Source organism: Pseudonaja textilis, chromosome Z (assembly GCF_049901715.1).
Source record: "Pseudonaja textilis isolate UNSWEBS1 chromosome Z, rPseTex1.2, whole genome shotgun sequence".
Classification (NCBI taxonomy): domain Eukaryota; kingdom Metazoa; phylum Chordata; class Lepidosauria; order Squamata; family Elapidae; genus Pseudonaja; species Pseudonaja textilis.
The window spans coordinates 128838503-128858858 of NC_142008.1; the positions used below are offsets into that span (position 1 = coordinate 128838503).

Sequence of the window (20356 nt, forward strand, 5' to 3'; positions counted from 1 at the left end):
TTCCTGCAATCAAGTTTGGTGCGATTAATCTTGAGTTTGTATCTATTGTTTGCTCTTGTATTGATATGGTTGAAGCTGAAGTATTCATTGACAGGTAGGACATTGTAATGTATGATTTTATATACTATACTTAGATTGGACCAAAGGCGGCGTAGTTCTAGGTTTTCTAGGTCTAGAATTTCGAGTCTGGTGGCATAAGGTATTCTGCAATGAGTAGAGGAGTGGAGAACTCTTCTTGTGAAATATTTCTGGACTTTCTCAACTGTGCTAATATCAGATACGTAATGTGGGTTCCAGACTGATGAGCTGTATTCGAGTATTGGCCTAGCAAATGTTTTGCATGCTCTAGTTAGTAGTGTAAATATTACCAGAGAAAAAGCTACGTAAGATTTTGGCACCAGACAGCTAAAACTGGGGCCTCAAAAGCAAGCTTATCCAAACTTACTGAATCAGGCACAATATTGTAGTGTTAATTTTTCCTAGCAGTTCATTGGTGTGAAAGGAAATGACTTCCAGCTAATGTGTGGTTGGCTGTATATGCTGAGATTTCTCTAGCTGTTATTAGCATCTTCAGAGAAGATCACAAACAGAACTTAACCACAGGTACCCTGTCCTTAGATAGTCCCAGTTACATGCAAAAGTTTAAAGCACCTTTAATTCCTAAGTGAAAGAAACTGACATAACCTCTGTGATATACAAAGTTTAGTTCAACAGTTCTACCACTCACACTCACTTTACAGTAGGGGTGTCAAACTCAAGGCCTGGGGCCGGATCCAGCCCATGGAGTGCTTAGACCTGGCCCAATGGGGCCTCCCTGGAAATAGTGAAGGACCCGCCCATGATGCCTCTGCCAGCGAAAAAGGAGCTAGAGAGCCGCACATGGCCCCCCCAAAGCTCCACTTTCACTGGCAGAGGGTTGCAGCCAAAAACGGAGCTTGTGAAAGCCATGTGTGGGGGCCCCGAGCTCCGTTTTCACTTGCAGAAGGTTGCAGGAGGCCTTTGCAGCCAAAACAGAGCTCAGGAGCCTGTTTTTGCTGGCAGAGAGCTCCGGCCACCACAGGTGCCTCCCCAACAAAAGTGATGTCATCCTGGCCATGCCCACTCTGGTCAAACACAACCCTGATTGGCCTTCAATGAAATCAAGCTTGACACCCCTGGTTTACTGATTCTAAATAAGAAAACGATGAATGTAGTAGTGCAGAAATCTGAACATCCCCAGATCGTCTTCAGTTGATTTAACGTTAGTTTCCCCCTTTTCTCTCGTTAACAGAGATTATAGAATTGTTAATAAAGCCCTGAAAGTGACCACACAGTTAGTCACGTAAGGACAATTTTCACAAAACTACAATGCTTTTCATCTCTCAGATTCTGCTACTTCGGGTTGTTTTCAACAAACAGCTAAGAAGTTGTTAAGATTGAAAACAAAGTTGCTGTAATTTAAACTTGGAAGGCAGAGGAAGACTATGAAACTCAGTAATTCCTGCCAGCAATTTTAACTGTAAGCAATATTGTTAACAAATTGAAATTATATGGAATAGTTGAACTCCAAAGTTTGGAATAAATAAACCAACCTCCACTCCCATCCCCTCTGCTAGAAATGATCAGATCTGTACAATAGAACTCACATGTTATTGCAAATGAACTCCTGTAGCTGACACTGGAAAAATATACACAGGTCCACTATTCAGTGTTGCTTGTTCCGGTATTTTTCAGCTTTTGCAATTTTAAGATATGTAGACTTCAACTCCCAGATTTTGGAAGTGGAAGTCTACTATTCTTAAAACTGGAAAATACTGACTTATTCAACAATCTGTGTAGAAAAATTGTCAAAAGAAAACCTCATTGACTTCCTAACCTCTGTCATCAGGAACAGAAATTTTCAAATTTTTCAGGCTAAGGAGCCTGTTGTTTTCCAAAATAATAAGTCCCTGATCAAGAAAGCATCTGCATCTGAATAACATTTTAAATTACCTTAATCACTTGTAGAACATCAAGTCCTTACATAACCCTAAAATTTCACATTTAAGTTTTAACAAACGCCAACTAATAAATCCTGAGATGTCTCTTGCTATTAGTTGAAAGCTGCGGCATCAAGCATGAAACAAAGAGGTTAAGAATACTAGTTAGTTTTCACTATTTGTGTCTTCAGGGAAACAAACCCTTCAGGGAAAGTCAATCACTAGGTCTTGACCCTGTGGCATCAAATGAAGTAGATCCATTGTGACATCTTCATTTTGCTGGACCTTGAGTGAACTCTGACCTTGAAACTTACCTATGAATTGTCTCAAAGTTGCTCTGTTTTTTTTCCCTTGAGGAAGAAGTTTTGTTTCTCATCCAAGAATCTTCATCAGTTCTGGCTGGCTGGTGGTAGTGATTGGGAAATGGAAGAATTAGTTCTGACAGGATCTTTGGGGGTGGGTGGGGGTGGAAGGATTATATCACATTGTATCCCTTGTCTACAACAGTCCTTTCAGCAGTTCCATGGAGATTCTACACCTATTCACACTCTGATCCAGGTGGCCTCGAGGGGCACAAATGAAACCCCCAAATGAGAGAGTACCTAACAACCAAATGACTGAAAAGAAAGAAACATTTTCCAGTTGCCTTTTTAAAAAGTCCCTTTGAGGCAACCATGACCTGAATGACTGAGAATAATCTTCATAGACATTTTACCTATGAGCTGTTTTCAGCAGCCTCGTAAACAAGACTGGAAAAATAACAAAACAAAAATCTTTCTTCCAAGATTTATTACAAATATAGATTAATTCAAGAAATTCAAACAACTCCCCTGCTCCACCATGCCTAACAGATTATAACCCCAATAAGCCTATTCAAACTTGGAATACTGAAGCAGGATTCATAGCCATTTATGTATTAACAATCCTTCCTGAAACATCTCCTTTCTGAGCTTCTTGACATGTCTTCTCTTCCATTACAAGCCTGGTTTTGCTCTTCCTCTCCTGTCATTCCTTTGCAATCAATGGGTTTCCTAGTTTAGTCAAGATGGCAGCCACAGAAAAGGAGTAACTCAATCTCCACATAGTTGGATACATCCCTTGCTGTGCTAAATCTTGATCAGATGATTCACTTCCTCTAACTCAGGTACTGAGAGTCTGATTGTGAGAGGGAAGCAGAACGCGAGGAATGGGCATCACTACTTTTTGGGCCTCACCAACACTCTGCTTCTTCAGACTGGTGAGCCAAAGAAAAAGGGGACTGGCAAAATAAAACATCAGGCAAGGAGACAAGAAAGCTGAGGGAGGCTGCTGGGTGACATCCTGCCCCACATTCATTAGAACATTGTCTGTGGTTTGGAGGACAACCTAGGAACCCTGGATGATGAAACACCTGTCACTGGAGATGAACAGGTGGTGTTGACATGGAGAATAGAGGACATGGGGAAAAGATTGGAGTGCTCAGGAGAAAAAATATTAGACAACTCAAGGGTGGTTTGAGAAATAAGTACTTTGAGGAAAGGGGAAGAGATGGGAAGGAAAAGGCTCCTATAGGTACTATTCTGCAGATTCAGCTCAACACACTTCCTCCTCAAATAGGGCGTCCAGTTCAGCCAGTTTTTGCCGTAGCATCTCCTCCAGTTCAGCAGACTGGGGCTGGGCCCGTCTTCTCTTTGCCCTATGTCCCTTCCGGAGGTGAGATTTGCGTTGCTTGCGGGGAAGGCCCATCTCCTGGAATTTCATTACCCTCTTCAGCTTGCGTTGGCTGGTGAAGACAAGGGCTCCGTTGCGTTCCAGTGGTACTTCAAATATGGTCTCGAAGGAACTGCAAGGAGAAAGAGGAGGGGGCCAGACACCAAAATTTAAAGGAGAAGCCGCCTCTGAAGTTCCTTAACAGGGAGACCAGCTTTAGACTGGTAGCTATCAAACAGGCTAAAAGGAGGACAGATCTAACTGTAAAACTCCTCTTCGCTCCCGATATTTAGCAGCAGCAGGGAAGCGATGCCAGTATTCAGGCAATCGTTAAGTGCAGAGCATGTTCTGGATGTAAGGCATGGAACTGCATGTCATCAAACAATTTTGACAATCTTCTTAGTGGGTGCCCAAAAGGTCAAGGGTGAAAGAAAAGAGGAAAGGGTATAAAATGCAAAGGTAAGGAAAAATGTAAAACACCTCTACAGCAAAATAATTTTCTACAGTTCCCTTTTGAATGTAGAGCTTTTTGTATTCACTGCTTACTTAAGAACCACTTGACCTACTCCAAGAATTAAAAAATTCTAAAAGGTGCAACAAGCAATTTATTACAGTGCAGTGGTTCTCCACATTTTCTACACCACAGACCCTCTTTAAATACCTTTGTGGCCACGGCCCATGGCCATAGACCAACAAGACTTAAGATAACTTGCTGCCATTTTTAAAATATATATATCTAACCGTCCATTTTGAACAAGCAGCAGAAAGAGGTAACTTGAGAATTCACAAGGCTGATACTACGTGGAACAAAACTGTGGCTGAATCTGGATGTTCTGCTTCGGATACCACGAAGCCCCCTCCCAGAAAGTAGCAAGGAAAACAGGTCATAAAGAGGATGTGTAGTGTCCCAGACAATCCTGCGGACTCTGCTCAAGCATCGCTTATGTGATACGTCCTGGATAGAAGGAAGTGAACTACTAGATTTAAATAACGTTTCTTCATGCCTTCGTGGACCCCTGTGAAAACATCACATTCCCCCAGGGATCTGTGGACCACAGGTGGAGAACCACTGCCAGAGAATAGCATAGAAATTCTGCATAACCACAGTAAATGGGAAGCAAGAGATAAGCCTAGACTGGAAATGTTGTTCAATGATGAATTCCGTAAGCCCTCCATGGTCCATCAGTTAGATTATGGGTGTGGTTCACTGGTGCATTTGAGTCCAACGCAATTAACGTTAACTTGCACATTGCTTTGACAACAGGGAGCAAATGCTAGGGCAGTGTTTTTAAACTCAGCAACTTTTAAGATGTGTGGACTTCAACTCCCAGAATTTCCCCACCCAGCATTCTGGAATGAAAGAAATGTGGGTTTCATTCACGTTGGCTAGGGGATTTCTGGGAATTCAAAGTCCACACATCTTAAAATTGTTATGGTTGAGAAACACTGTGGAAAACAACACAATTGATACTTCACTTGTGCTCTTTTAATACTACTCCAAAGCAATTGTCTTCCACCATGAAGTACAGTCTAGTACAATGGTTCTCAACTTGTGGCCTATGGACCCTTTGGAGGGGATGCGATGTCGCTGCAGGGGGTGCGCGAAGGCTTGAAGAAATGTTATGATTTAAATCTTGGGGGTCTGTGGTCACAAAAGGTATTTTAAGAAGGTATTTTTATATGTGTTAGCTTTCTTCCACCAAGTGCCCTCCAAATCCTTTGTCTCAACCTTCCCAGCCAATATAGCCATGGGATCTTTGGTTAGAAACTGTGAAAGCATTTCTTTTTCAAGCATGTTGACTTTACTTGGCTACTTGTGACTCCTTCATTGAACTTGGACATTGTATTGTGGTTTGCTTAACTATGGTTTGCAGAACTATTGGTTTCACAAAGCTGCTGAGCTATAAACCCAAGTATATACATATGACCCACCACCTTGTGACTCCACCATGTATCAGCCTGGGCCAAGAATCATACAAGCCATTAGCTGGCCTTCTCACCTCTTCACCTTAGGTGTGTGATAATTCTTGTTCGTGTAGATCTCCTCCAGACTGAACACTTCCTTGTTGAGCCTGAGAAAGGAGAGAAACAGAACATATTACCTTGGAATAACTTGGCCAATAGGGAAACAGTATCTGTGAGATAGGAGAATTTTCTGCAGAAAAATAAAACCTTTTTTTCACAGTGTATAGGGTAATATTCTGCTCAATTTTCAGACAAGTCTCTTAGCCTGCCATTCCATTAGATCTTGTCAGAACTGCTCACTGGGTCATTTTTGGAAAATGTTCAAGGCGCAAGGTTCCAGAACTCCCCTCTTTAACCCTTTCTTCAGAGTTCCAAAAAAGTTGATCTCTGACCCACCACCAGAAAGTAAAAGTCCTAGATTTCTTCTAATGCAATTGAAAAGCAAATGACCCAGCAGCAGAACTTTAACCCTGGAAAAGGCCCACTCCTTTCTGCTTACGCACTGCCCCCTTCCCTCTTGGATTCACGGAGAATCTGGATCCTAGGTTCTCAGATCACTATTGGGCAATAGAGAAGCCCATTCCCATCTTCCTCCAGAAGCATTTTCATTTGGGACCCATTCTCCTAATTTATTTAAGATGCTCTCACCTGACTGGACGGGGAAGCCCCATGGGGGTGAGATTAGCTTGGTGCTTGGCTGGCGTCTTGCGGATTCTTATGCAGGACACCTTCCCTACTGTGTTGTCTTGGGATCCCTGTAGATTTTAGGGAAATTAAGTCGGGATAAGTATGGACTGCAAAAGTTGGCTTGAAACTCAACAATAAGAAAACTAAGATCACGGCATCCAGCCCTCTCAATTCCTGGCAAATAGATGGGGAAGAAATGGAGGTAGTGACAGATATTATTTTCCTGGGCTCCAAGATCACCGCAGATGGAGACTACAGCCAAATAATTAAAAGATGCTTGCTCCTGGGGAAGAAAGCTATGGCAGATCTAGACAGAATACTAGAAAGCAGAGATATCACCCTGCCAAGAAAAGTATAGTCAAGGCTATGGTTTTCCCAGTTGCAATGTATGGCTGTGAAAATGGGACCATAAGAAAGGCTGAGCACCAAAGAATTGAGGCCTTTGAACTCTGGTGCTGGAGAAGACTCCTTCGAGTCCTTTGGACTGCAAGGCCATCCAACCGGTCAGTCCTAGAGGAAATCAACCCCAACTGCTCTTTAGAAGGCCAGATCCTGAAGATGAAACTCAAATACTTTGGCCACCTAATGAGAAGGAAGGATTCACTGGAGAAGAGCCCAATGCTGGGAACGATTGAGGGCAAAAGAAAAAGAAGACGGGAATGACAGAGAATGAGGTAGCTGGATGGAGTCACTGAAGCAGTCGGCGTGAGCTTAAAGGGACTCTGGAGGATAGTAGAGGACAGGAAGGCCTGGAGGAACGTTGTCCAAGGGGTCACGATGGGTCAGACATGACTTCACGACTAACAACAACAACAAAGCATGGACACGATGAGAAAGCCAAGTCCTATAGAGCGGGAGGGTGCATCTTAATTGCAGCATTTCCTCTGTTAGGAATAAAACATAAAACAGTGACTGACCTTCATCTCATCTTCTGAAAGCATCAACTGCTCTGATGCAACCATGTCTAAGCCAACTGCTGGTACCCTTTGCGCACCATCTGGGGAGAGGGAGGCATTCCTGAAAGGACAAAGGAAACAAATTACGTACAGGTCAAAGAGAATCCAGATGTTTTCTATGTTGGAGAAATCTGCTCATCCATTCAGAACAGGAAAAGAACTTAAATTCAATCTCCACCCAATCCTTCTTCTCTTAGGTTTCAATATGTGTCACAATTATAAACATCTGCATCCTCCACCTCCATACAACCAGGAACTCCGTAGTCCAACACATATTGTAAGGGAGGGGAAAGCGAGCTGATTGAACAGGAGGACCCATTAAATATACAACATTCCGTGGAAGCTGTAGGAAAGGTGGATCAAGGAAAAAAGCAAAAAAGTAATTTCTCTCTCTCTCTCTCTGCAGATTCCAGAATTAGTTAATAATTGGAATTTCAACTGTGCCTTATACAGAGATGGACCTCAGGGGAACATGGTCTGGTGTAATCTTGATCTTTAAAAATGGCTTTCCAATACTCTTGCTCAAAGTCTTAAACAGCAGACAACATATTCTTGGATTACAGGTAGTCCTTGACTAATGACCCAAATTGAGACCAAAATTTCTGTGGCTAAGCAGGACAATTGTTAAATTATGTTTTGCCCCATTTTATGACCAACAACTGGCAGATTTGTTAATCCAGTTGTTAGTAACACAGCTGTTAAGTAAATCTGGTTTCCCTGTTGACTTTGCTTATCGGAAGGTCACAAAAGGTGATCACATGACATCCAGGGACACTGCAAGCCTCATAAATATGAACTGTCTAAATTTTGATCGTATCCATGAGGATGGTGCAATGGTCATAACTGTGAAAAATGGTCATAAGTCACTTTTCAATGCCGTTGTAACTTCACTCACTAAATGAACTGTTGTAAGTCAAAGACTACAACACTGCCTGTACATACCTGCTTTATTCCAGGTCATGCTAGCTGGGAAGAGTTCAAGAATATGTGACCTCAAATCTCCCAACATAGAAAATATGCTGCAAAACAGGGGTGCCCAACCCCCGGGCCTCAGACCACTACTGGGCCATGGCCCGTTCAGAACTGGGCCACGGACGCAGCGGGCAAGCAGCTCCACTTGTGCAAGCAGCAGGGGCTTGTGCCTACCACTGCAGTGGTGCTATTCTACCAGTTCGGCCTGGTTCTGGCGTACTGGTAGCGCCGAAGATCGGCGGAGACCAAACTGGTTCTCTTGGAGGAGTTGCTGTTGGGCTCACCCTCCCGCCCAGGCTCGTGTGCAGACCTTTATTCCCTGCTTTTGAAGCGCAGCTGCTTTGCGCGGCACAGGAGATTGCTGCGCGGCAACTGTTCAAACTACAGGGATTGCAGGTGAGTAGAAAAGCCTCTGCGTGTGTGCAAAGTATGTGTTTGGCATGCGTGCACAAAGCCACACCCAGCGAAGCGGTGTGGTAAACCTCTTTGAAACCCAGCACTGCGCCACTCGCGCAAATGGACCCCCACGAGCTTACCTGCCATTTGCACATAATCATTCCCTCCCCCTGCCTGCCCACAAAGCCAGAAAGGTTGGGGATCACTGCTGTTAACAGATCCAGCCTTTCCACAAGGAGGGATCAAACGTTCCGATCCTTTCTTGCCCTTCCTTTCCTTTCAGGGAGCAGTCGGGAAATGAAGCTTATGCCTGTGTCTTCAGGATTACTCTTGCCTTGCTGGAGTGGAGCTGAGGTTCCTTGAGGGGGCAGCATACGTCTTTGGGTAACAGAGATGGAAAAGCTTTTACCTGGAATGCACGGGGTCAGGTTCAGGACAGCAGGATGGTGTGAGGGAAGAGCAGGAGGATGGATCACAGTAGGCAGCATGAACCAAGGGTCGTGGCGGCAAGCGGCGGGCAGGGGAACTGCTAAAGGGGTACACTTCCTTACGCAGGCAGGGCAGCGTGGGACGGTCCAGTTCTCGAGATACTTCCAGACTGCAAACTGTGTGCCGGCGTTGCCGCAGCTGCAGCAAGGGAGAAAGCACCGAAGAGACGTTTTGGCAAGAGCGGGCTCTAGGAAAATCAGGGCAGGAATTGCTACGTCCAAGGAGGGGCTGTGGAGCTGGCTCTCCTTTCCTCAAGTGCCACTGGCGGATGGGGGGCCTCCTGCTAACCACCAGGCGGTTTGCTTCTTCCTTCTCTTCTTCGTGGCAAGAGCTCCTCTTGCGGGGACATGGTTCAGAAATGGCGATTTTCATCTCGATTTTGACTCCTGGGCGAGGGGTGGCCGGAGAACTTGTTGCCGCTTCGTCCTCATTTGCTGGAGGATCTGGTGGTGGGGACGGAGATCTTTCAGCAGGTGGCACAGATGATTTGGATGGGCTGAGGAAGATGTCGGCAAAGGCTTCCAGTTTTGAACGCATGCTTTGGAAGACTGGGGCCAAGCCCCAGGGCCTGAAACGCGGGACCATGGAAGGACGCAAGAGAGTCAAAGCCGAAGTAAGTCTGGACGTTTCAGAGGATGGACCTGATGGAAGGGGAAAGATATGGCTGTTACACAGGAAGTGGGCCGCAGAGGAAAAGAAGAAGTATCTTGAAGGACCATTTACACAAGATGTTCAAACACAGCTGTATGACGATTCACTCATTCATTCGTTCATTTTATACATGTAATCCTCGACTTACGGCCACAACTGAGCCCAGAACTTATGTTGCTAAGTGAGAAATTTGTTAAGTGAGTTTTGCTCCATTTTACCACCTTTCTTGCCACATTTGTTAAAGTGAATCGCTGCAGCTGTTAAATCAGTAGCACGGTTAAGTGTCTGTGGATTGACTTTGCTTGTCAGAAGGTTGTAAAAAGTGATCACGTGACCCAGGGACACTGCAACTGTCATAAATATTAACCAGTTGTCAATCATCCAAATGTAAATCGCGTAACCATGGGGGATGCTGCAACGGTCATAAGTGCGAAAAATGATCGTAAGTCACTTTTTTCAGTGCTGTTGAAACTTTGAATGGTCACTAAGCAAACTATTATAAGTTGAGGGCTACCTGTACTTCTTAACTGCCCATCTACCTCAGAAATGGCCCTTTGATGATTTCAAAGCAACACAGGGAGAGTTCAAAATATTTCTCTGGCTGGCACCTTTCAAAGAACGTTACTTCCAATTAATTAAAAGGGAAGTCCTACAGGGCCTGTCTTAGCATGTGGCAGCACTTGGCTGATTCTGGCCAATTCAGAAGTTAAGATCAAACCTGGTTAGTACTCAGAGGAGAGATTCCTGTCCCCCCAGAACATGCCAGAGAAGTTGCTAGATTTGGAAGTTGAAGAAAATCTTGCCAGGAGGTAGTGGTAAGCTATTTTCATACTATTTATTTGTTAAAGTTGTTTATTGATTAAATCTATATGCATCTCGCTATCATGTGACTCAATGTCACAAACACAATACAAAACAATTAGCTCATTAAAATTAAAACATTAAAGTTAACAAAAACACTAGGCAAAAAAGGGACCAATACGACCCCATCAGGGCCTCAAGTCAAATGGCAGAGCCAGGTCTTCAGACCTTCTCAGGCCAAGAAAAGGGTGGCAGATCCCACTTTGAAGGCCAGGAACTTCCAGAGCCACAGCAGGAGAGGCTCTTCTCCTCAACCAACGTTCCTCAGCCGATGGGATCTACAGCATGTCCCTATTGCTGGGGCAGGTGAGACAAGCCAATACCATTGGGATGAGATGGCTCTTCAGTTAGCCTGGACCCATGACCAGGTCATATTTTTACCAAGAAAACTGCCTGGATCATCAACACAAAGTGTCTGTTTTTCATCAAATTGTCAATTTGTCTTAAAAAGAATAGCCTTTTGCTATAACAGGTAATCCTCAATTTACAACAGTTCGTTTATTGGCTGTTGGAAGTTAAACTGGCACTGAAAAAAAAGTGATTTATGATCATTTTCCACACTTACAACTGTTGCAGCATCCCCATGGTCACTTGATTAAAATTTGGATGCTTGATAACTGACTCATATTTATGATTATTGCAGTGTCCGGAGATCATGTGATCCTCTATTGCGACCTTCTGAAGAGCAAAGTCAATGGAAGAAGCCAGATTCACTTAACAACTGTGTTACAAACTTAACAACTGCAGTAATTCATTTAACAACGATGGCAGGAAAGGGGTAAAATGGGGCAAAGTTCACTTAAGAAATGCCTTGCTTAGTAACATAAACTTTGGGATCAATTGTGGTCGCAAGTCAAGGACTACATGTACATGACATCCTTTCCTAGGAGACACAGTAAGGTGTATAGCAGGGGTCTCCAACCTTGGCAACTTTAAACCTGGAGGACTTCAACTCCCAGAATTCCCCAGCCAGCTTTGAATTTTTAAGTCCTCCAGGCTTAAAGCTGCCAAGGTTGGAGACCCCTGGTGTATAGGATGACAGTAGAGTATCACTGCAAGCGATGAAAAGGCCAGAAAGGATTAGAGCCTGCACAGTGTGTAGCTATTGTTATTCTTACTGAGCTGAGAGCTCCATTGTAACTTAAAATGTACTATTAATAGCTCCAGGCTGAATGCCAAGCTTATCCTTGCAGTAACTTTGCTGTGACTTCGAAATGTGTATTGTGTCTGTTGTAACCACCAGCTGTAAGATAACGGGCCCTATCAAGCTCTGGGCTAAATGCCAGAAAATGTGTATCCATTCCTCCCTGCCTAGTTATTCTCAAGCGCTGGGAAATCGTGAGCTTTGCCAGAACTAGTGGATAAGAAATTGTGCTTCTAAACAAAACGTCACCTGTGCAAACTATAACAAAGAAAAAAGTTTTAATTCATGTGTGCCTTTTGTCTTTTTGCCTTGCTTTGTTTGAGGCAAAAGTTTGAGAATGCCCAGCTTAGCCCACTGATCAACAATAAAGCTGAATTTCAGTAGCCTCTTTGGAATTTATTTAAATTCTGAGCTGCATAACCTAATAGGCCCAAAGTCAAAAGTACTCTAGAGCCTCGTTTTTTTTCTTTTCCTCATCTTTCTCCTCTCTTTTCCCTTTTTCACAGTTTCTCTTTTCTTGCTCTCTTTCTCATGCACAGCAATATTGCTAAACATTTACAAAGGTATAGTAATCTGCCTTCATTTTCATCTTCAACACTTGTGTCTGTAATGCTAGCACATGTCAAGATTAATAAATAATGAGGCATTCTCATTACAGACCAAGATACAAAAAAAATTCCTTTCCCCTTATACTACTGTTTCTTAACCATGGCAGACTGGGGAATTCTGGGAATTGGAGTCCTTACATTTTAAGTCACCAAGGTTAAGAAACACTGCTTAATACATCGGCCTGGAATTTCTTGGTGAGGCAAATCCCCATCTTTTCTAAATAAATTCAGGGACAGAGGTTCATGAAATGAATTCCTCCCTGCCTTTGCCATTCACTCAAATAGCATATTTTAGATTATTCCTCTGAGGATCCTTTCCCCAAAATGCAACCCTTGGCCACAGAAAGGGTGATCGCTTTTGTTATCAGTGTATAGGGACAAACATATTTCTTTGCATACTATCAGGCTGCCAGGTCATTTTATTTAATTCAGAGCTCCACCAACCTGTGGGATGCTCCTGGTCATGTGGATCTGAAGGCACTGGTTTTTCCATGCTTGATGACTGATAAGGCAATTCTCGCTGATCACTCCTGAGCAAGAGCAGAAACAATGGGAAGTGATGGGCAATCGTTTTAGCTCTTCCATCTGATGATGTTCTGGAACAGTCTTCTCCAACTGGGCAGCAGTTAGAAATTTACCCAGCCAGTGGCATTGAAAGATAAAAAATGTTAAACCTTCCCCATTCCAGAGATTCCAAATAAAGTGAACTTCCATTCTGGCAACTGTCCTATCAGCATGGCATTCGGCCAATCGCAGTCCCTGGAAGGCTAGCACATCTGGGGAGTGGCCCTTTAAGAAAAACTACTCTCAAAACCTCTTTGGCTCTGTAATCCTGGTAAAGAGAGAAGGATGGCTTAGTCATTCCTCCACCCTAATGTGGAAACGCTCACCTGCAGGGAGGTGGGAAGCTCTCCAGAAGCTCTTGGCCAACACCAGCATCCTGCCGGTGAGAAAAGAGGTGTGAACCAAAATGGGGCCATCTCCCCTCTGACCTTAACCTACAAAAGGTTTGCCTACAGCAAACTCACCTGGGCTTGGGTCAACTGACAATCCTCCAAAGCAGGAATTGGCCAACGAGCCTCCTCTTCTGGGATGGCCAGGGTCCCCTCTCTCCCATTTATTAGAGGGACTCCATTCTGCAGGCGCTGCCTCTTGGCTTGCAGGCGCCCTGACTCATGGCAGAGAGGGAGGCAGGGACTTTGGTCCCCCAACCGCTCGCATGTGTGAGCCAAGGGTTCCCGAGGTTCTTGGCAGGGCTGAGAACATACCTTAGGAAGAAGGGATCTGAGGGAGCAAGACAGACAGGTAGCTGTTGACATCCACAAACCATACTATTAACCTTTGTCTCCCAGATCCTTGCTCACCTGCACATAGCGCTATCCTGTCTGTTTCTGGACCAGGACACTTTGGTCTCATTCCCAAATGAGAGCTGAAAGGGTTTGGGGGAAGGAAACAAGGCAGGCCTTTGTAAACGAATCTCCTGGATAGAGGGAGAGACAGTCCAACTTTCAAACATCTCTAAACATCAGATAAGAAGCCTCTTTTCCTCATCCCACACGCCAGTCTTGCATTTGGTTTAAAACAGAGATTCTTCTTTGGGTAGAAAATATATATAAACATCTCCCACCTACTGTGCCAGAGAGAACCACAGGTCACATGACTAACTTTCCTGATTAAGTTATACAAAACATGGCACTTGAACGATTTTCGGCACTCAGAGAATCTCTCCGCTGTGATGGGCATTTAGGCTATCAAATCTACCCATTTGTACTGTGCAAGAGTCCAAATTTCAGAACACAAGATTTGTGAAGAGTTTTAGAGAGACAAGAATTGTAAGCTTCTTTTTTCCTATCTCAATCTGCCCTACCATCATAGATCAGCCCTTAGAAATGTTAGTAATTCAACCCCAAAATCCATGTCATAGTATAACATCATCATCCCTCAAATAACTAGAAACAGGAAAAATAACTTGTAAGTTTGAAAAGAATTCTAAACATAAAGAAGTTTGGATAAATCAAAAGGTCTTTGCTTAGTAACAAACAAACAAAAAATCAGGCATCAGGCCTGAAACAATCCAAGATAGCTTTTGGAGTATCTGGTATGGAAGAGACATCTGTAAAAGAACATTTAAATTTTTTTTTGTTTTTACTCTTTACTAGCTGGATACCCATGCTTCGCTATAAAACCATGTGGCTGGGCTTAGTTTTGGGAGAAGAAAATAAGGGGAAAAAATTTCTGCCTCTGCCTACCAGCATCCATCGGTATTCATCTGGCTAGTGTCCTGTCAGTGTGTAAGAGTTGTGGACAGTTTGGAAACTGAAACTGTGCTATGTGAGCAAGGAGACAGCAAGGAGCTTGGACATGGCTTAGCTCAACCGTTCTGTACTAAAGCTGGTTGCTGCTGTGAAACTAAAACTGAAACTCCTCTCTGCTTTGTTTTACATTTGGAACAGGTTTTTTTTCAGGTGGGGAGGGGGAGTCCTCTTTAGCATCAGAGCGTGTAGATAATAATATACGAAATACTAAAGCTTTGATGGTCATTTCGAAAAATCCTTTCTTACTGAGTACCTAGAAGCTAAGAGGAACATACGTGCCAAATTTCAAGTTTGTAGGCTTTACAGTTCTAAAGATTTTATGTTGATGCATGTGTGGTATTTCACTTTTATATATATAGATTTATTTATTAAGCAAATTTATATAGCCGCCTGACTCACAGCTAGGTGATGACAGTTGGCTGTATCCAGTGGTAGGATTCAAAATTTTTTACTACCAGTTCTGTTGGTGTGGCTTGGTGAGGATTGCAGGGGAAGGATACTGTAAACTCTCCATTCCCATCCCACTCCAGGGGAAGGATATTTAAAATCTCCATTCCCTCCCCCGGAGTGGGGGAAGGTTACTGCAAAAACCCATTCCCTCCCCACACCATTAGCCTGCTTTCCAGCTCTGTTCTCCTGTGCTGGGCAACAAAAGATGACCCAGCTGATCAGCTGGGACTCAGGAGGCAGAGAATAGATGGGGGCGGGGCCAGTCGGAGGTGGTATTTGCTGGTTCTCCAAACTGCTCAAAATTTCCGCTACTGGTTCTCCGGAACTGTTCAGAACCTGCTGAATACCACCTCTGCCTGTATTATGTTTTATATATGCATCTCATTTATATTCAAGACTTACAAGTGGATTTTCTGTGTATCCAGTGGGTAGATTTGGAGTTGAAAGGAATTGTTTCAGTCATAGGGCCCAGAAAAAGACTGGGTACTGATTTAGCTGGCACAGTACCAGCTTATTACTTCAGAACTCCCAATCTCAACTAGTAATGAGGGAATTGTCATCTGCCTATTCAAAGCCTGAGAGACACATCATCCATTCAGTTTGGCAACCTATCCCACAAATCCCTTTAATATTCACTCCAGGTTTTACAGCATCCTTACAGGCACTTTGGTTGTGGAAAAGTCTTCCAGATCAATAGCCAACACCTTTCGCTGTTTCTTCTCCATGGGAGATGCCATACGCCACAGGGTTTCTCCCATCCTACCACAAGCATCCCTGCCCTCTTCTGCCATTGGCAGGGAGCTTTGTTGGAGCCGCTGCTTCTTCGTGGGTGACCATTGTTCATCCTGACATAAGGGGGATGAGGTTCTGCCTCTGTCCAGGGGATGCAGAAGACGTACAGGGGTTTCCTCCTCCTCAGCTGCTGGCCTGCAAAAGGATACAGAGCGAGATTCTCAAAACAACACCCTGATTCCTTCCTCCTCCTCCCATTCTTCCCACTTAGAATTCCCAGCGCAAAAAACATGGCAATCTCTCACTTGAATATGATTTTTCGCCGCCTGGCTATCCTCTCTAAAGCGGACAATGGCAAATGACCCCCAGCAGAGGTTCCTTCAAGAAGGGTGCATTCCATGGCTGGATTCAGACCCAATACCTTTCTGGGGTCAGGAATTGGGAAGTCCCCCATTTCTCCACCAGAACCTCATTTCTCACTTCTCTGTGGTGGGAGAGAAATCAAATGAATAACTGTTTACTTATTACATTAAACAACACATGATATAAGGATTCTTCTCTGAATCTTAAAATAATTGGCTATGAGAAAAACTACATTTCATTTTAAAATATCCCCAAATCAAGGTAAGAACAATGCCGGAGTTAGTGGCTGGAAAAGCCAACATTTTTAAAAATATGGATTTTGTATGACTAAAAAATAACACATTTGAGGCTTGGTGTTCCCCAAAGGGATTCTGCTCAGTTAATTGTAGTAAACTGGGTATTTCTGAAAGAAGTATAAAATAATTTACAGAAGCCTAAAAAGGAAGCAAAACACTGGCAAAAAGTGATCGTATTTCAAAACTACATAACTTTAGTAGCATCAAAGCACTAAGGAACTTGTAATAATCCCAAATATGCTATTAATTGAAGACATGTTCATAAGGCACCCAAACCATCATAATAAAGCCTCTTTAAGAAGGATTTAATTAAGGAAGTAATTAAAAGTGTTTTTCAATCTTGGCAGATTTTAAGACTTTTGGACTTCAATTCTCAGAATTCTGCGAGTTGAAGTCCACATATCTCAAATTTGCCAGTGTTGAGAAACAATGAATTAAACTCTTATGCCTCTTAGGTCTGTCATTCCCCACCTTCTTCAGTTTGGAATTTTAATCATGTTTAATTTTTTTAGAAAAATCATTCATTAATTCATTGATTTGACCTTGCAATCAAAATGCATTTATTTAAAAGATATTCCACCCTCCACCAGTTTCTATTTTCATACACTATTAACAGAGCTGAGCATCCTAAAAACAAGAACTCATTTTTATGGACAAAATTAAAATGAGACAGCCTATTTCTACAGAAAGCTGCACTTCAATCGAAGTTACTTCCTTCCTTTTTTTTTGTCAGATCAAGTGTGTGGTGGGGCATCCTTAAGAAGGAGGGCAAACCCTGCTCTCACCTTCGAAAGATCTGCTATTTTAGTTATTCTTCTAAACCAGTGTTCTCTACCTTGGTAACTTTTAGATGTGTGGTCTTCACTCTCAGAATCCCTCAGCCAGTATGACTGGCTAGGGAATTCTAGGAATTAGAATCCACACATCTTAGGAGTTGCCAGGGTTGAGAAAAAAAAAATGTTCTAAATAGTGCTGCACAATACAGAGGTAAGTAAGTGAGGAGATGGGTTTATATGCCTCAGAGAAGCTAATTATGAATCATTAGCAATCATCTAAATCATAGTTAGATCCAGTCTTCCTCGCACAGCAGTTTTCCAGGATAAGGAAAAGTTGAAAATCAGATAGTGCAAAGCTTCTCAGCATGTCAGAAGATTCTCTCTCTCTGTGTGTGCACTTTCAAATCAGTTTTTGACTGTTGATGACTGCCTGGACTAGTCCCAGTTGTGTTTTTGGCAAGATTTCTGGAACTGGTTTGGCACTGCCCACTTTCTAGGACTGAGAGTGAGTTACTGGCCCAAAATTATCCAGCTATATGCCTGAATAGAACTAGAACTCACAATCTTCTGGTTTTTAGGCTAATGGCACGTAGTCTGTTGTCTTAGCTACATCAAACTGACTGCCTTATATAGTAGGATATATAGGGCACTGTACTATATTAAAGCAATCAAACCAGGACAGAAATCATACCACCATCCCCCATCACATACACAACAGACTAACATTTGCAGATCAATTTGAGTCATTACTGCTGTATAGTGCAGTATTGGTATGTTATCAGGGGTCTGGGGTTCAAAATGTGTGGAGGGTGAAGGATGTGTGTTTGTGCTTATTTTCATGGTCATGATGTGCACTGAAGATGGTGCTGATTTTGTTGTATGAGGTGCAATGACAATAAAGTAAACTAAATTAAAGTAAATTATATGACAAAACTGAAAACATGAAAAAATCCAAAACTGGATGTCAATTTTATCACCATCACTCAAAAAATGCAAATAGTATAGCAGCTTTCAGGTTCCTTAGACTTCCAAACAAGAAAAAGCAACTTTTTTTTCATCTCAGTCTTTTCCCACTAAGTTGGCAGATGATAAATTCTTGTGAAGTAAAAAGCTTTCACGCACTTTCCTAATTTGGGGGTTGGCCTTACTAAAATATTTATGAAGAACACTTTTCCTTACATGTATTAACTCAACTATTATTTTCCCTCTATTTTTCTCAACGTACGTGAAAACTTTCAGCTCTCCACTTACTCCCCATTATACATAAAAGATGGGTTTGTAAAAGTTGTGTGTTTGTGGGAGAAACAGCAAAGGCCAAATTATGGGAAGGATAGAAATCAAGATAACTCAGGCCTATGAGTCCTGCCAGGCTGAAATTCGAAGCCAAGAGTGCCAATCTTGCTAAGATGGTCATTTTAGAAAATGACCATCCTATTTTTTGCCAGTTAGATTCCACTTAGCAAGGAGCAGTCATTCCAACATCTCTCCCATCCCATTCTTCCTATAACTGTTCCTCTTCCTCCCCTCCAGCTAAAAAAAACCTTAACTTTCTACATCACTGGAGAAGCATACCCAGAATCCCTTAGGTGATGTGTTTGTATGACTCTTGGCACCGGTTTTACCAAACTTCTTATTATGCAAAATGGGACACAGCAGATTGCATAATGCAGGGCTAGCACTTCCTCAAGCGCAGCGAAAGTGACCCCACAGAAAAGGTGGCTTGGGTTTTTTTTCTTCAAACTTTTAAACACGGCTGGATTTCTATTCCCAGAATTCCCTAGCCAGAGTGACTGTAGGCAACCTGAACTTCATCCACGTCTGAAAAAGACCGGGCAAAGCCGAAGTTCGTTTTTGCAGCCTTTGGGCACCCTTTCCTGCGCAAGAAGACGTCAGAGCACACAAACACAGAGACACACACACAATCTCGCAGGTCCCTCAGCCCGGGCGCCCCCCCCCCCCAACACATACACATTCCTTCGTCTGGTGTAGAAGAAGCCGCGCAGCCGCTCCCACACTTGACGGTCATCAAAGGAGCGAGCCGAGGATGCACGGCTGGTAGCGAAACAGCAGGAGCTGCTGCCTTCGGTCCCCACAAGGACTCCTCCCAATTATCCGCCAAATTGGCGACCCCTACCCACCCAATGCCCCGCGGGGGATCTCACCTCCAGGCCCCGCATGCAAGACGAAGTCACGAAACAGGACGAGGGGACATGACCCCCTCTCCGGTTATCCTCCTCACATCAGCCCTTGGGCCCGGCCAGACCCTGCTTCTAGATCCCGCCAGTCCAATAGCGACCCATTTTCTACCGCAGCCAATGGTTTCCTGTTTTTTACTCAAGTGGTGGCTCAAGAATCGCCATCATTACTTAGGGCAGGAATGGTGGGCAGTCTGTAGTCAAGGCCTGTATGTGGCGCCGAAGAGCGCGGTCGGGAAGCACGGGGCGCGGGTCAGTTTTAGTGTCGGGGATTCAGTAGGCGTGTCTTCATTTCACTTTAGTTGCAGCGCCCGCACACCCGCGAAACTGATTCTCCAGCTATCGGTGAAAATTATATCTATCTCGCCCTGAGTTTCCCCCATCTTTTTTAAAGGGCGCACGCTTCGGTGACGTCACTGACACCGTCAGCGCCTCCTTCCTATTATTAATAGGATAAAACTTTCAGTTACTAGTCAATGGCCAAAACGGGGGGAAATGAAACTAGACGTTGCACTGTAAGAAAAACGTTGTAATTGCCGTCTCAGTTCGGGTCAATGAAGTGTTAAAGTTAAAAAGGCCCACCATTTTGAGTGTGGGCAAGAAAAGAGAGGCTATCAAAATAAGGCGCCTCATCAAAAATCGGTAGCCATTTTGCAATAAGACACATTCCAGATGTGAATATTTAAAGGGCCAGTGCTTTCCAAACCTCTTTATTCTTTGAAAAGGCGTTTTCGTTTTCGTTGCTATTTATGAATCAGATTACTCTGCTCCAAGGTGAAAGCTTGATTTCAAAGCAGATTTTAAACGCCTGAACGGATGGGAGAAAACTAAGGGGTGTAAGGAGAGTTGGATC

General features: G+C 43.5%; 1 protein-coding gene across 4 annotated transcripts; it reads right to left on the bottom strand.

Annotated features, from left to right (window-relative positions):
* Nucleotides 1-2730: 2730 nt before the first annotated feature.
* PRR14 (proline rich 14) lies at nucleotides 2731-19918 on the bottom strand. Of its 4 annotated transcripts, none has more exons than XM_026711864.2 (12): nucleotides 19471-19918; nucleotides 16179-16357; nucleotides 15801-16068; nucleotides 13741-13856; nucleotides 13405-13660; nucleotides 13267-13316; nucleotides 12821-12906; nucleotides 9033-9753; nucleotides 7217-7316; nucleotides 6261-6367; nucleotides 5648-5719; nucleotides 2731-3780 (listed from the first exon to the last, which is right to left on the bottom strand). In XM_026711864.2, the coding sequence occupies exons 2-12, from the start codon at nucleotides 16325-16327 to the stop codon at nucleotides 3531-3533; spliced, it is 2175 nt and encodes a 724-aa protein (XP_026567649.1). In that variant the 5' UTR covers nucleotides 16328-16357; nucleotides 19471-19918; the 3' UTR covers nucleotides 2731-3530. The 4 variants fall into 4 exon arrangements, with proteins under 4 accessions (XP_026567649.1, XP_026567647.1, XP_087774396.1 ...); XM_026711862.2 differs by having other exon boundaries at nucleotides 13267-13319; nucleotides 19471-19716; XM_087918270.1 differs by lacking the exon at nucleotides 6261-6367 and having other exon boundaries at nucleotides 19471-19716.
* Nucleotides 19919-20356: the final 438 nt, after the last annotated feature.

Coding starts and splice junctions, on each gene's coding strand:
- PRR14 (XM_026711862.2), bottom strand. CDS start 16,327: ATGGGGGACTTCCCAATTCCTGACCCCAGAAAGGTATTGGGTCTGAAT. Junction 13,661..13,740: donor CAGGATAGCGCTATGTGCAG/GTGAGCAAGGAT, acceptor TTGCTCCCTCAG/ATCCCTTCTTCCTAAGGTAT. Junction 3,781..5,647: donor CACACACCTAAGGTGAAGAG/GTGAGAAGGCCA, acceptor TTCTCCTTGCAG/TTCCTTCGAGACCATATTTG.